The sequence below is a fragment of the Triticum aestivum genome, chromosome 5B (assembly GCF_018294505.1).
Source record: "Triticum aestivum cultivar Chinese Spring chromosome 5B, IWGSC CS RefSeq v2.1, whole genome shotgun sequence".
Taxonomy (NCBI): domain Eukaryota; kingdom Viridiplantae; phylum Streptophyta; class Magnoliopsida; order Poales; family Poaceae; genus Triticum; species Triticum aestivum.
This window is the reverse complement of record NC_057807.1, coordinates 317,323,276-317,337,632: the sequence shown is the minus strand read 5'-3', so window position 1 is coordinate 317,337,632 and position 14,357 is coordinate 317,323,276. Positions and strand designations below refer to the sequence as shown.

Below are 14,357 nucleotides of genomic sequence, written 5' to 3'. Positions count from 1 at the left end.
GGGCAGGAGAGGGAGGTATGGGCGCGCCGTTTGCGTCCCATCCGCGGGTCAGCGCGCCGCCCGGGGGGACGTGGGCCCGCGTGGGGGATGGGGCGAAGTCAGCCACGCGCGCGGGGGCAGGGGCGGGATTTGGGGCGCACAGCAGGAGGGGAGAGATCACGGGAACCGAGGCATGCATGCATGCGGGATCCGCGCAGGGGACCTGGGCATGCGGGGGAACCATGGGGGAAGCGGCGAGCATGCGCGCGCGAGCGCGCTCAGCGGCAGCACGCGCCTCGGCCCTGCTACGGTGGAGGGCAAGCTCGGTACGGCCGAGACGAAGACTCGCGGAGGCGACGATGAAGCTAGCAACGTCCGAGGATGCAGCCATGGAGAAGAAGCATCCCGGGCCGTCGGCAGCGACGGCAAAGCAGTCGGGGGCGTCCGTAAGGAGGAAATTGAGGGCGTTTTTGACGAAGAAAGCGTTGATCCGGGGGGAGGGTACTACCGGGGTGATCCAAAAACGGCAAGCGGCTGCCGAGGACAGACGGGCAAGTGGAGATGCAACCATGGTGTGGAAATTGAGCACGACTGAATCGAGGAACGCCGCACCTGGTTTTTTGAAGATGACGCGGCCGGGTTTCCCCAGCCAAAGACCTCGCAGCAGTGCGTCGTAGTCGTCGTTGCGGGGGAGGAGCGTAGCAGACGCGCTCGAGGGAGGAGCCGCCACGGCCGACGCCGGGGCGGCGGCGGACGGCGCGCCGGGAACGCGCCACGGGAGGGAGAGGGTTGAGGAAGCGTCGCCGGAGAGCAGCCAGGAGAGGGACCCGAGGAGGAGAGGGGCATCGGGAGGGGCTCCGCGCGGGCGAGGCGGCGAGCAGTCGCCGGGCGGCGACGAGGGGTCGCGAGCGCCCGTCCCAGGCGAGAGCGCGAGCCATCTTCCCTATAGCATGTTTAATATTAGCATGTGGGGTAACTACAAAGCAGATTTATGCTTAATCTGGGATGACATTCCGAGCTCTGATGTTTAAATAAATGCAGCAATATTTCCCATAAAAGGAAAAAAATCCTAAGCGGCGGTTTGATCGCGTTCTACGGTGGACTGGATGGTTCCGGACCGGTCTGGTTTTCACCAGGCAAAGCGGGTCCAAACCACGGTCTGAACCCTGAACCCACGGGTGACGGGTTGAATCCGATAAGACCAAGGCTACTGTCTCGGCCAGACTGAGGACCTCGCGCCGCGTTCCTACGGCCCTCCACCGGCGCCGCCACCCCATCCCTGCCTCTCCGCCTCCGGCTCCCCGCCGCCGCTCAGTCGACCTCCGCGACCGCAGTTCGACCCCAATTTTGCCTGGCATCAAGCGTCGCCGCTGCCAGCCGCTAGGGTTGCGCCGCCTCCCTTCTCCCGCGCTCCAACTTCGTCGTCGGCTCCCCCCACCCCGCAGCGCCTGTTCGGCGACCAGGTAAAGCTCGCCGTCGCTTTGGTTCTACTCATGCGGTTCGCGCTTCGCAGATTTGTTGATTTTGCCCGCCGGACATGCTGCATCTTCGTATCATCATGTAGCTACTTACGGATTAGGGCATGCCGATACAGTTACGAACTCTGCAAACATTGCATGCTTTCATCCGATAGATTGGCTAGTTTTTCTATCGGAAATTACCCTCCATGGCCACACTCCCAGAAGGAGCTCCTCTCCCTTTCATTTTCCCCGTTTCAAGTTGCCATCTCCTTCATGGCTTTGCCCCATTTTTCGGCCATCTCACTACACCCCACATCAGCTATATACTCCAGGAAGAAAAAAAAAGTAGATAGAGAGGACGTCCAGGTCTGTTTGGTGACATGTGCCACCAACCTATTTGTGAGATTTGAATTGCGATACAAACGGGATAAAATCGTTTATACAGTCGAGAGACCTATGTGGGGTTGGAATGACCTGAGTGCTACACGATTTGGCAGAGCTCTTATTTCATAGTAGTTGGGACACTCAAATGGTTTCGAATTTACATGTGTCAGAGCACTTACCTTGTGACACCATGTAATGTTCTTAAGATGAGAAACTGGTTGGAATGGTGAATCAGGCAAACCTGGATATGACTTTTAGTGCACTTTTTTTGGGTCATGTACTTGAACTGTTGGCTTTTATTTTATTTTTGTCCTGGTTTTGTTATGCTTTGTAGCATTAAGCATAAATCTGCCAATGCACTCAACTTTAGAAGCTACTACCGTATAGTTGGGACATAATCAAATGCGGAGTACAACATTTCCACACGGTTCAACAATGGATTGATGGAAATGACTAGGAAGGTGATAGCTGGGGCATCACACTGTCAATAAGAAAGTTACTCCAAAGTAAATGAAACAGCGCCTAATAAATTTGATAGAAGTTAATGCTAGCGCACAAATGGGCGTTTAATTTTGACATTGTGCTGTAGCACTAGCTGCCCAGCTACTCACCTCACCTCACCTCAACTCAATACGACAATCAACTCAAAATGCATTGAATACGTTGAGCAGTGCAGATCCCGAAAGTTGTTGATCCATCAAGATTCTAGCTCCACCTGTAGCTAGTTGCAGAATTTCGTGTATGGAGGAGTAGCAGAGAAGCCACCACCGTTGTGCTCCCCGTCCTGCCCTTATTCATTCTTACCTTATGCAGCCACGTCCTTGCCCTACCTCGATTCACCATTCACAGGTCAGTACCATATTCGCAAGGAGCTTCTGGAATCCTATGCTACCCCAAACATAAAATCCTCTTGTATTTGCCACTCCTTTTTTCTTTTCCACTTCTGGTATCGGCTCAAAATCGGTTCTTTCATTAAGCGGGCAACGCTCGTTAGCTCCAAAACCTCATCTCTTATGAAAAGGTTCTCATTTCTTGCGATCAATGCATGCTGCTCTTAAAATCCATGTTCTTGTAATCAATACTAGGTTAGTGTGTTGCTCATTGATTACGAGTCGAAGGACTAGTAGAGGGACTAGTCTATGAGTCGCAATGTGAATGTCGACTAGGATTCTCATGTAGACTACCAAGCCGAATTGAGCTATCGAGAGGCTAGTCGTAGACTAGTCTGGACTAGTCGTGCTCTATGAGTCGCTCGACTCAAATTTGGGAGGGGATAAGTGAGCCAGCTCGCAGCCGTGGGAAGGTAAAATTGGAGAGCTAGGTTTTCAGGCTTGCTCTAGAACGAGCCGCACCTGGGACGAGGCCGCCGCCAGCACCCACTGACCCGACGCCGCCGGCAGCGGTGGCAAGGAGCATTGCTCCGCTCTCCCTCCGCTGGTTCTGTTCCTTCCCTTGCTGGATCTACTCTGCCGTTGAAGGAGGGATGCTGCAGTGAGGGAGAATCAGAGAAGACTAGGGTCATGATGAGCAGGGAGGAGTTTTAGGGTTGTGTGCTGTTACGAGGAAAGAGAGCAGAAGTTGTGTGGCGGCTGTGGTGCATGGAGAAGTGAGTGAGGATAGTAGAATTAGGTCACAGGGGCAATATATAGCTAGTAGATGGGCTTTTGGGCCACAAGGAAGTGCATAGGTAGTGGCCTAATCTCTCAGTCTTTCTTAATTTTCCTTGCAATAATATATGGTACATGCTAAACTGCTTGACTGCTCTGTTTCTTCTATGTCTGCCTCAAGAATAAGGCGGGGTTAGACCTTAAAAACACTGACTACTACTAGGTATTAGTAGTTGAGTACTACATTACCACGTCGACTAGTCCAGCACTAGACTGGACTAGTCACAATTGGTCTATGAGTCTCTACCCTGGAGCGACTCGTCGACTCGTAAACCTTGGTGTTCCTGAGCCTTGCAGAGCATGTGTACTGAGTTTCTCATCCCCTTGTATGTCTGTCATGGTGCATGCTTGTTATGTGTGTCAGTGATCTTTTGGCATTCATTACGACCTGCATTGTCTTGCGCATATGTGCGTTTGGGTATCATAATCTTATTTGATTTACTATCTAGTGCCAAGTTTCCTGCAGAAATTGTGTATTCTCCTGTGTTGTATACTTACCGTTCCTTCAAGTCTTTGTGGTTTTCCTTTGATTCAGAGGCTGGGAACTTTAAAGAACAGGATCCATGGAGGGTGGAGACGCAAGAAATGGTTTGACTGGGACATCACAGACAACGGGAAGTGGGGTTGAGAGCCCAGCAAAGCCACTGCCTCCTTGCTGTGTCAAGGCGAGGGCTGCAGCACCTGAATCTGAGGCGAAGTGCCATGCCACTGTGGTATCGGGATGGTTCACGGAAACCCGCTCACGATGTGGTATGTCCAGCTTGGTGCTCAATTGCATCATCCTTGCTACTCGTACTTGACAACAGAAATACTATAACTTCCTATCATTCTCCAGTTATTTTGTCTAAATTTGATTGCTTCATATATGCAGGTAAAGCGAGCAAACTGCAGTATTATAATAATCCAATGTGGCCAGGTATTTCCCTCACTGGTGCCTTTTTTTTTCTATTGCTTGATGGTCATACCTGTCATTAGAATAATAATCCACAATAGGAATGTAATGTTAAGTTCTCTACATCCGTTTATGCGACAAAATGCTATTCTGGTAGACACTTGATTACTGGTTGAACAGATGCATGCCTGCATTGATGTTAAGGCATGGTATTAGTGCTGAGTCGATAAAATGGATTTTACTTTTGCTTTTCTGTTTTGGGAAAATAATTTAGCCCGGCTCAGTATTGACAAGAGAAATTCTTACTATTGATAAATATGAGTCTACAACCTCTTCACTTTTGTTTAAACAAATGGTTTTGGTTAATTTTTAGTTATGTTATCAATATACTTACTCAACACACCCCTTTTGACACGGTTATTGTGAAGTATGGTGGACAAAGTTGATCTAACATAGTAACATGTTTACCACAAGCAGGCATTGTGTTCTCTTCATTAGTTTGTTATACCAGTGGCACACTGTTGCCTTTCCATGCTGAAGTGGTGATCTGGGTTTGTGTAATTTTCCTCTTTAGTCATCATCTGATTAGAGAGCATATGCAGCCCAGTGCTACTTGTTGCCTTTTCTTTGTCAATGGTTTTCGTGTCTAATTTCAGTCCTACCAAAACAAAACTCTTATGGATCTTTGTTCTGTTTCATATATCCGGACCTCTGGAATTTTTTATTTTTTATTTGAACATTGAATCATCTGTGTTACCCTAACTGTTTCTTTTACAAATACATACCAGTTCTCTTGCGCATGTCTCTGGCACTAGTTTCATTCCTGACCTCCTTAATGTGTTTATGTTTCACCGGATCATGTGTGTGTTGGTTGTTGGCGCCGCCTCCGCAGCACCGCTCTTCTTCTTCCTCTCAACTCTCTCCCTCTCATGGTTTTGTCTCACACAAGAACACACCAATGAAAAACTCAAAAGAAACACACACGCACACATGCACCAGGGAGAAAGAAACATGGCTTTGTCATGAAGCATTTTCTCCTTGGTGTGTCACACTGGCTACATTGTTTCTGTGCCCAACCGGCTGCCTTCTTATTCATTTGCTCAACTTATATAGCAGTACAAGAGACTCATGTACGCACAAGCTGGACGCTGGCCACTAATACCATGACCTGCCCACTAACTAATTCCTAGCTACATGCATGCCCACACCCAGCACTTGCGCAACCTCCAACGGCCCCAGAATCTGGCCATGCACTCAACTACCACTACGACTTTTCTCTAGGCCACTAACTAACTCCATGACTTGGCCAGTCTTGCATGCACTAATCAACACTATTAGCTTTCCATGTAAACGTGATCATGTCTCTATGTTGGTACACAGACGCAGCTTTTAGTGTCACATCTCAACTACATGCATGCATGATCTAATGAGCACTAATAACAAGATTAGTTCCAACATTGGTTATACTCAGGAATCTTGACTTCTTGTCCTTAAGTATGTTCAATTGTTTCTGCAAAGATACAATTTGTTTACATGTACTATGCGCTTCAAGCACATTGAATTTTCCAATTGCTCTTTACCATCTCACTTCTCATTTTTCTCGGGCATTTACTTGTGCAATGAAACAAGCCCCACTTCTTGCTCACTCATTGTGATTTCATTTTCCCTACTCAGGAGAGACCCATTCCTTGAAAGTGGATAAGATCCTGTACCAGGGGAAGTCACCATACCAAGAAGTCTTGATTTTTGAGGTTATCTTCATCTATGAACACCCAGAGGGAAAATTGTGTTTGCCTTCTGTTGTGTAACCTGGTTGTTTTTGTATGCAGTCGTTAACCTATGGAAAAGTCCTTGTGCTTGATGGTATTGTACAATTGACTGATAAGGATGAATGTGCCTACCAGGAAATGATTACTCATCTCCCACTCTGTTCAATTCCTTCTCCTAAGAAGGTAATCATGTGATCTATGTTCCTTCTTATACAGTGAATTATATGACTCTTTTGATCTAATGATTAAAATTGTATTGACGATATTCTGCTGCTATATAGCAGCAGATTTAACCTTTCTTATCTGCATTTCCATTGAAAATGTAGCACTCTAGTCACTTATGTTCTTAGAAACTACATTGCAGGTTTTGGTTATTGGAGGTGGAGATGGTGGTGTACTTCGAGAGATAGCCAGACATGGTTCAGTGGAGTCTATTGATATATGTGAAATTGACCAGCTAGTTATTGATGTACAAAATTCTTCTATGACCTATATGCAGAAATATAACCATGTTACTAAAATTTCTGATATGCATCTTACTGTGTAGGTTTGTAAAGATTTCTTCCCAGACTTATCTGTTGGATTTGAGGATCCTCGTGTTCGACTTCATGTTGGTGATGGTATGTTGATAATCCCACGAGGCCATAACTAGAACAGTATTTGTTGATGTTGTAAATATAGGTGTAGCTTTAAGTTGATGTTGTAAATTTCATACTGGAGTTGTTTCCTTCCAGCTGTGGAGTTCCTAAGAAATTCTCCTGAAGGGACATATGATGCTATTATTGTTGATTCATCAGATCCTATAGGTCAGCTTATGCAACTGTGGCTTCTTTTTTGACAAGTTAAAAGCATGAGTATTTTATCTTTGTTCTTGCCGTTTTTACATTATCTTTTCGGCACTGTCAATTGCAGGGCCTGCTCAGGAACTTGTAGAGAAGCCATTTTTTGAGACAATTGCTAGAGCTTTGAGACCTGGCGGTGTTCTTTGTAATCAAGCTGAGAGTATGTGGTTGCATACACATCTGATTCAGGACATGCTTTCGATCTGCTGTGAGACTTTCAAGGGTTCTGTCCACTATGCCTGGGCAAGTGTCCCAACATATCCTAGGTTTTCACCCTTTTCATATACTCCATCAATTTCTTATGCACGCCTGTTTTGTGGTCTTTACTTAGGTTAATGTTTCATTTTGCAAGCTACTGCACATTCTGTTTCAACTTCTGATTTTTTTCCTTTCGAACAACTTCTGAGTTAAAAAACATACTAACTATCCACCCATATTTTTGCATCATCTGCTCAAAAGTTTCTGTACCACTGTTATGTAAAGTAATTTAATTGCAAATAGAGAAATAAAACTATGTATTGTTATAATTGTACCTGTAATTTTTCTTTGTTTTTTTTCCCATCAAAGTGCTGTTAGGTCAATTTCATTGTTTTGGATCATAATAAAAGCATATGCCATCCCTGTATATATTTTGAACACAAGTTTGCTTATTTATGTTTTGATAGATTTGGCAGTTTGCTATTATATCTCATAGCAACAGCCAAGCCGCATGATGTGTTAAATTTAGCATGCACCTATTAGTATAGACTTAGCCTTTTTATTTGGTTGTAACGCAGTTCATGTATTTATATGCCATGTAGATTAGATATATTAGATGGCATGAAACAATAAAGCTTTTCATTACTGAAACCGTTACCACATAAGACATAACATATATGGGTATGGTTTGTTGTGTTTCCTTGCTTTTTCTTCTTCTTTTGTTAATGCATGCAAGCCGTGCAAATTCCTTATTGTGTTATTCTCAGTTGGGTAGATGCACATACTAGGGACTTGGAATAAGCTTGCTGCATACACATTCTTCTTTCTTTTTTGACATCTCAGCGAGAGGAGTTTAGTAGTGTGGTGGCACATAGGACTTGGTTAGTTCTAATGGTGCACAACTTTTCTGGCTTCATCCTCATGGGTGTCACTATTGTTGGCAGCTAAATTGGTTGCAGCGCTGGGCAATCAATGATAGGATGTTTCAGATTTAGCTCAACTCATGCAAGGAGCGTCTTATTGTGACAATAATATTAGTGAGAAAATATTCCCAACATTATATATACCTTTTACCTGGTTTATGTCGTGCTAGCTGGTTGATGCGAGATGTTGAAATTTTACAGTAGTGACCAATTGTAACCTATATGGACCCGTTTGGCACTGTGGTGGATCAAACATCAAACCCTAAATCTCTTAATGTTTTCTTTATTTTTTGTTGCACCAGTTATTTACTTTGAGCAGTCTTTTATTATTATTGGACAGGTATTGTTGCCATGAATACATTCCTGATTTATATTAAGCAAACAAGAAACCATCCTGATATGCTGTGTTCAGAAACACATCGAGAGACAAGAGATGGAAATATTCGACACGTTGCATATTCCACATCGGCATCAAATAAGAGATTTTGTATTGCTGTTTTGTGAAAGATAAATGCTGTTAGGGATGCTATTTTATCTTGAGAGTTCAGGGCATATTCCTCCTAGAAAGAGAAGTTGGGCCAATTTATCTAACCTTTTAGTTAAACAACTGTTATTAAGTGTTGGTGTCAGCTGCCCTTGTAAATTTGGTACAAAAAATTAAAACATAATATATCTGAATTTCATTGATTAGGCAACCCACTGCTGGCTGCCATTCCTGTTAGAATACGCATTAAGAGCTGCTGGTTGTGAGAAACAAATGTTGCTGAGTTGCAGCTTTAGATGAAGTCTTTGACGTGCTAAATGTTACTCCTTTTGAAATTTACTTGTAATGCAACATTTACTTGATTTGCAGTGGTGCAATTGGGTTTTTGCTATGTGCCAAAGAGGGTCGACCAGTCAACTTCCTGGCACCCATAAATCCAATTGAAAAAATAGAAGGCGCTATGACAGCAGGGAGGGACATCAGATTTTATAATACTGAGGTTTTTTCTGTTTAGAAAGTTACCTATCCTGCCAATTTTACAATATACTGTATTGCTTTTGTCTTGGTATATGCTGTAGTATACTCCTAATAAAATGATGCAGAATTCTAATATTCCTCGAATTTTCTGCTGCAATGATTTCATGCTCTGCAAGTCGCAAGTTACTGTATATACCTCATCTTAATTCTTTAAAAATACTCCACTCCAACTCAGACGTGAGAAATCTGGCATTACGATTCATTGCCATCCATAAGCAGTTAAGCACACTGATTTGTTATTTTGGCTGCTTTCCAGATGCATAGGGCAGCGTTTGTTCTTCCAACCTTTGCAAAGAGAGAGCTAGAAGCATATAGTTGCTCCACTATAGGGGTATGTTTCTTCAATTTGTTAAATGATATAAATCTGCCTGTGTAATGTCTTTACTTGGTGTGTTCTATAATTTGGACAACTTTTTGAAAGCACAATTTACTTTTTCCACCTGCTTTCTGAGACTACCTAGAAAACCATGAAAAGTTACAACTGTACCTCTGTGGCGCTTACCTCTCTTGTATTTCGCGTGGTTTCTTAATTTGGAGAGTTTTCTTTACTGCAACATTTACTTCATCACATCTGAGTTCTATAGGACGACTTGACTTGATGGTTGGTTGTACATTTACCCGCTAATACAATCAGAGCAAACAGTCTAAAAAATTAACTAGTCGCCACATATCCTAGCTTTATTGCTTTCAGGCCTTTGTTAACTTCTGCAAAATATAATATCTCTACCTTAGTACATTGTATATTTATTGATCCCTATTGGCAACGAATGTTCTATGAGCAAGGAGTACAGTATCTTAATATGGGTTATTAAAATGTACTGAGATATAGGAGTAGATACAAAGTCATTATTTCTATGTTTAAAACCCCCTATTCTAGTAAGATGACCATTCTCCCTGCGGTGCCCATATTTACTACTACTAGTAATCTTGAATTAGTTCTCTACCCTATCCAACCTGGTTCTTCCTATGCCAAACAAGTGAATTGTCAAAAAGCTTAACTGGAGATTGTTTGGACCATCACAGGCACAACAAGAGGAAAAATCAGCAGAACCAGCGAAGGTTGCCGTCGCGCCACACAGTGAAATTCTTACCGCTTAGACGAGGGCTCCGGGACTTGTTCAACAGTCCGTGTGCTGGACATCAAGTACTTACTGGTATAGTAGCAACATAATTTGTGTGGGATATGGCAATACGCTTTGTGCGATTGATATGATGGTATGACAAGATTTGTTGGATTGATTCCTGGGAATGGATAAACCAGAGAAAGTTGTGTGGCTACCGTATCATTTTGGGTGTATTTAGTTGGGCACTGCTAGGCGCTGGCCGTCCGGCCCGAGCCTTGCGCCGGTCGCCTCCCAGCTGTACCATGCACCCAGCCGTAAGTAGTAACCGTTGGATTCAGCCTTCGCTCGCCTCGTATGTGTTTTTCATCTCACTCGCCTCGCTTGAAACAACAAATCCCCACTCATCGCTCCCCATCCAGTTCGTTGAAATCACGGTTGCAACTTTTGATCGCCGGTTGCAGCAAATTGTGGCCGCCGTTAGTTGTAGCATCACGGTGTTCAGATGGGTCTTCTCCAGCACCGATGGCAGCTTTGTTGTAGCTTTTCAGTGCGCCCGTTCCAGCATCACCGTGTGGTTGCAGCTTGCCGCCCGGGGTGACCAAATGATGCTAGCACACGGTGACAATTGTCGAAGCATCACGCCATTGGTTCCAGCCCGTGGTCGCAGCACGCCCGCCATTGGTTCCAGCCCGTGGTCGCAGCACGCCCCGTTGCTGGAAGCGGCTCCCCTGACGTGCGGCTCCTGCCGTTGTGGCGCTGTCATGTGGGCCTGTTCCCAGATGGGTCCATCAGTCAGTGGTCGAACGGCACCCTGCCGAACGGCAGAGGATCCTCGTCCCCCGTTGCTGGTTCCAACATTCGCGGCTCCGTTGGTTGCAGCGCCAACCTGTGCAGTCACCGATGTCTTTGCCTGCAGTCCCTGATCTAGACAGATGAGGAAATAAGCTTCCCAAAAATGAAAATCACTGAGCGAAGATTACCCAGCAGATGTCTGACGGCAAGCCTCTAGAAAATCTGATGCCTACCCAAATTAACCGTGCAAGGTTTTGTTGCTCAATTTTTTTTTTTTTTTTTTTTTTGCGAATAAAGTGGGTTCTTATTCCTTAGAAATAGCGTTACAGTCAGTTAATACAAGCTGTTTGATACTGTCTGGAACCTGGTGCAACTAACAGGCGGTGCTACCTCCAGTTCTCCCTACATTAGCTAGACTACGAGCAACACTATTTTGATTACGATCAATTAAAAGCGGAACAAACCCACGAAGCTGCAGGAGCTTCTTGATTTCCATCATCAGATGTCCATAGGCTGACCAATTAAGCGAATCGTCTGTCAAAGCAGCAATGGCCACTGAATTTGCTGATTGAATTACTATTGGAAGCTCGGAGCGTTGACTAGGGAGTAGCCAGAAAGTAGGCAAATGGCCACAATGGCACAACAGTTTGGCAACTATTCAAACACGAGCCAAATTCCTGTGCACTATCGGCCCCGTTGCCGGCGGTCATCTTAAATAGCCATGCTAGGCAGTACACGGCCCGCTGGAGCGGCGCCACACGGCGACATCGTTCCGACGAAGAAGATGAGCTTTGGACAGCTGTGTTTCCGGGTGATTCTGCGTGGGACCCCATTGACAGCCTGACGTTGTGGATGCGCCTGGATGAGCCATATCCGCCTCATATTTGGGTTGGATATGAGGGATGCCTGTCAGCCCGGGCATTTGAGGTGCCCATCTGGGTCAAAATTTCATGACCGGCCGGGCGGGCCGCCCGGGCGTTTGAGGTCGGTTTGCGGCGCCCAGCTGTAGATGCTCTTATGAGGTCTTTTCTTGTACTTCCTCCGTTTTTATTTACTCCGCCTATTAGGTTTGTCTAAAGTCAAACTTTATATACTTTCAACAAGTTTGTAGAAAAATATATTAACATATACACCACCAAATCAATACCATTGGAGTCATCATTGCATATATTTTCACATCACAAAAATTTGTTACCGTAAATATTTATATTATTTTTTACAAACTTGGTCAAACTTTATAAAATTTGACTTCAGTGAAAGCTAATATCGGGAGTAAATAAAAATAGAGATAGTAAACACAAGTAAAACGTATATGCATGCCGGTACAATAGTTGTTGGGTATTAAAATTAACAAAGGGACCACATCATGCGTATGGGTTTCGCTCGGCAGCCGCTGGCGTCAAAGAGGGGGTGAGGCTCGGTAGGAGATATCAAGTCCATGCAGTTAGGGCAACTCCAACGTCGTGATCCAAACATATGGGGACTTGATTCGCTTTTTGGTCTGTTTGGGTCGGCTGGAGGCGCGACGTCTGGCCTTGTCCATGCAAATCTGGTTGGTGCACCCAACAGGCTGACCCATTTGGCCCGCCTGGCCGAATTGTTCAATAAACATATTTTGCGCAAATAAAAGCTGAAAACAAACGCCTCTCGGGCATATTTCATGCCGACCCACGTGCCAACGGCCGGCATATATGTCAGCCTAAAATAATCATCCATCGGCCATAATTCATACTGGCATACGTGACAGCGGCCGACATATATGTCAGTCTACAAAAAATTGCCTCTCGGCCATACTTCATGCACCTTGGCCGTAGTTCATGCTAGCACACATGCTAGCATACAAAATAATCGCGTCACGGCCATAGTTCATGTATCTATCTCGAGCATCTTCTTTTGCTTCTTCTCGAACCAAATCCTCTTTCTTGAGACATCTTTCTCAAGTCGACCAACATGATCTCGACTTCCTTCGAGATTAAATTGAGTTTCAACTCGTTTGCTTTTGTCCGAGCATAGCTCTCCTCGACCTCGAGCTTTTTTCTTTTGTATGTCGAAGTAGGTCTTCATTTGCTCCTCTTTCTCTTCGCGTTTCCTCTTCTCCCTTGCTTCCTTTTGGGTCATGTACCCCTTCAAAGTTTCTTGCAAGGCGAGTATCGAAGTGTCATGCTTGTCATCCAACTTTTGGTCTCCCCCTCGGCCGCTTCTCAACTTTACTTGGCTCAACGACTGCCACCGCCCTCACCTTTTTTTTGGGTGGCATATTGCTCCTTGAACTTTGGGCACTCACAAATCATCGTCCAACAATGGGTCAACGTGAATGTCTTGTTCCCATGTTGGTCCTTGAAGGTTTCCAAAGATTGGTATGTCTACAAATGAAGATGAAAGCAACAATACGCATTCATATGCAATGGAGATGAAAGCATCAACCAACAAGATACACACATATGAACAAGGGGAAGGAATTGCATACCATGTTTTTGATGCCTAGACCACTCACGAGACGACCGGTGATGTTCTGAAGGGTTGCACAAAACTTGTTGCATTCCAATTGGATGAAGTCCCACCTTTTTTGGATTGACACCTCGCCACAGTTACTCTCAAACTTGTAAGGCTCAACCTTCATATGTTCATGAAACTATGTATGCCCCCTAAAAAAAGTATGTATTGACCTTCGTCCAAAACGTTGTGCCATTTTTCTCTGTGCCGGTCTCAGGATCTTGTTCAATTTCAATCCAATCTTGGCAAATCAACTTGTCTTCATCCTTGGTGTATCCTCCATCCGGATGCTTTGTTGCCTCCTTTGTGCATTTACTTGTTGAGAGAGCTCATCGTGGAAAAATGGCTCATCGTAGATGTCCACACCGTCTTCTTGCCCTTGGTTGCTGTGACCATCGGTGTCTTCTTCATCGTGGTCGTCCGGGTCTTCTTGCCCTTCAGTGTACTGGCCGCAACCGTCTTGGCCTTGGGTCTTGTTGGCATTGTACGCTTGGCCACCCTCGTAGATCACGTCCTGCATGTATTCATTGTAGTAGGCCGGGTCGTCCTGCATTGGCGTCGGGGCCAGCGCATCGTCGACAGACAGCAAGGCTGGGGGTTATGCACATAATCAGACAATGTTCAGATGTTGGTTTTTTGCATGTTTTTGCTCAACCAAGTCTAAATGGAACAAGTATGCACCCGCAAAAATAAATAAATGGAACAAGTATGGAAAATGACGAAAATAGATGCACAGTCAACCAAACGCGTCAGTACTGCCTTCGCGAGACATGCGAACGAATTCGGCAAGTATTCTCAAAAGAAAAAAAAAACGAATTCGGCAAGTTCGCGCGCGGCAATCCGTTATGTGAATGATAGCACGAGGTATTAGCA

The 14,357-nt window shown here is 45.0% G+C and overlaps 1 protein-coding gene across 2 annotated transcripts; it reads left to right on the top strand.

The window, feature by feature from the left end:
* The first annotated feature begins 1,154 nt into the window (after positions 1 to 1,154).
* Positions 1,155 to 10,418, top strand: LOC123111597 (spermine synthase). 2 transcript variants are annotated; one of them, XM_044532415.1, is made up of 12 exons: positions 1,155 to 1,442; positions 4,026 to 4,240; positions 4,362 to 4,406; positions 6,057 to 6,133; positions 6,212 to 6,334; positions 6,516 to 6,620; positions 6,699 to 6,771; positions 6,886 to 6,957; positions 7,064 to 7,259; positions 8,968 to 9,097; positions 9,392 to 9,466; positions 10,159 to 10,418. In XM_044532415.1, exons 2-12 carry the CDS (start codon positions 4,054 to 4,056, stop codon positions 10,231 to 10,233), a joined length of 1,158 nt encoding a protein of 385 aa, XP_044388350.1. In that variant the 5' UTR covers positions 1,155 to 1,442; positions 4,026 to 4,053; the 3' UTR covers positions 10,234 to 10,418. The 2 variants fall into 2 exon arrangements, with proteins under 2 accessions (XP_044388350.1, XP_044388351.1); XM_044532416.1 differs by having other exon boundaries at positions 1,187 to 1,442; positions 4,001 to 4,240.
* Positions 10,419 to 14,357: the final 3,939 nt, after the last annotated feature.

Bases quoted from the DNA above. Each gene is read 5' to 3' on its own strand.
- LOC123111597 (XM_044532415.1), top strand. From the start codon at position 4,054: ATGGAGGGTGGAGACGCAAGAAATGGTTTGACTGGGACATCACAGACA. The intron at 7,260-8,967 runs GTTTTCACCCTT...CTTGATTTGCAG, and splicing joins AGTGTCCCAACATATCCTAG to TGGTGCAATTGGGTTTTTGC. The intron at 9,467-10,158 runs GTATGTTTCTTC...GGACCATCACAG, and splicing joins ATAGTTGCTCCACTATAGGG to GCACAACAAGAGGAAAAATC.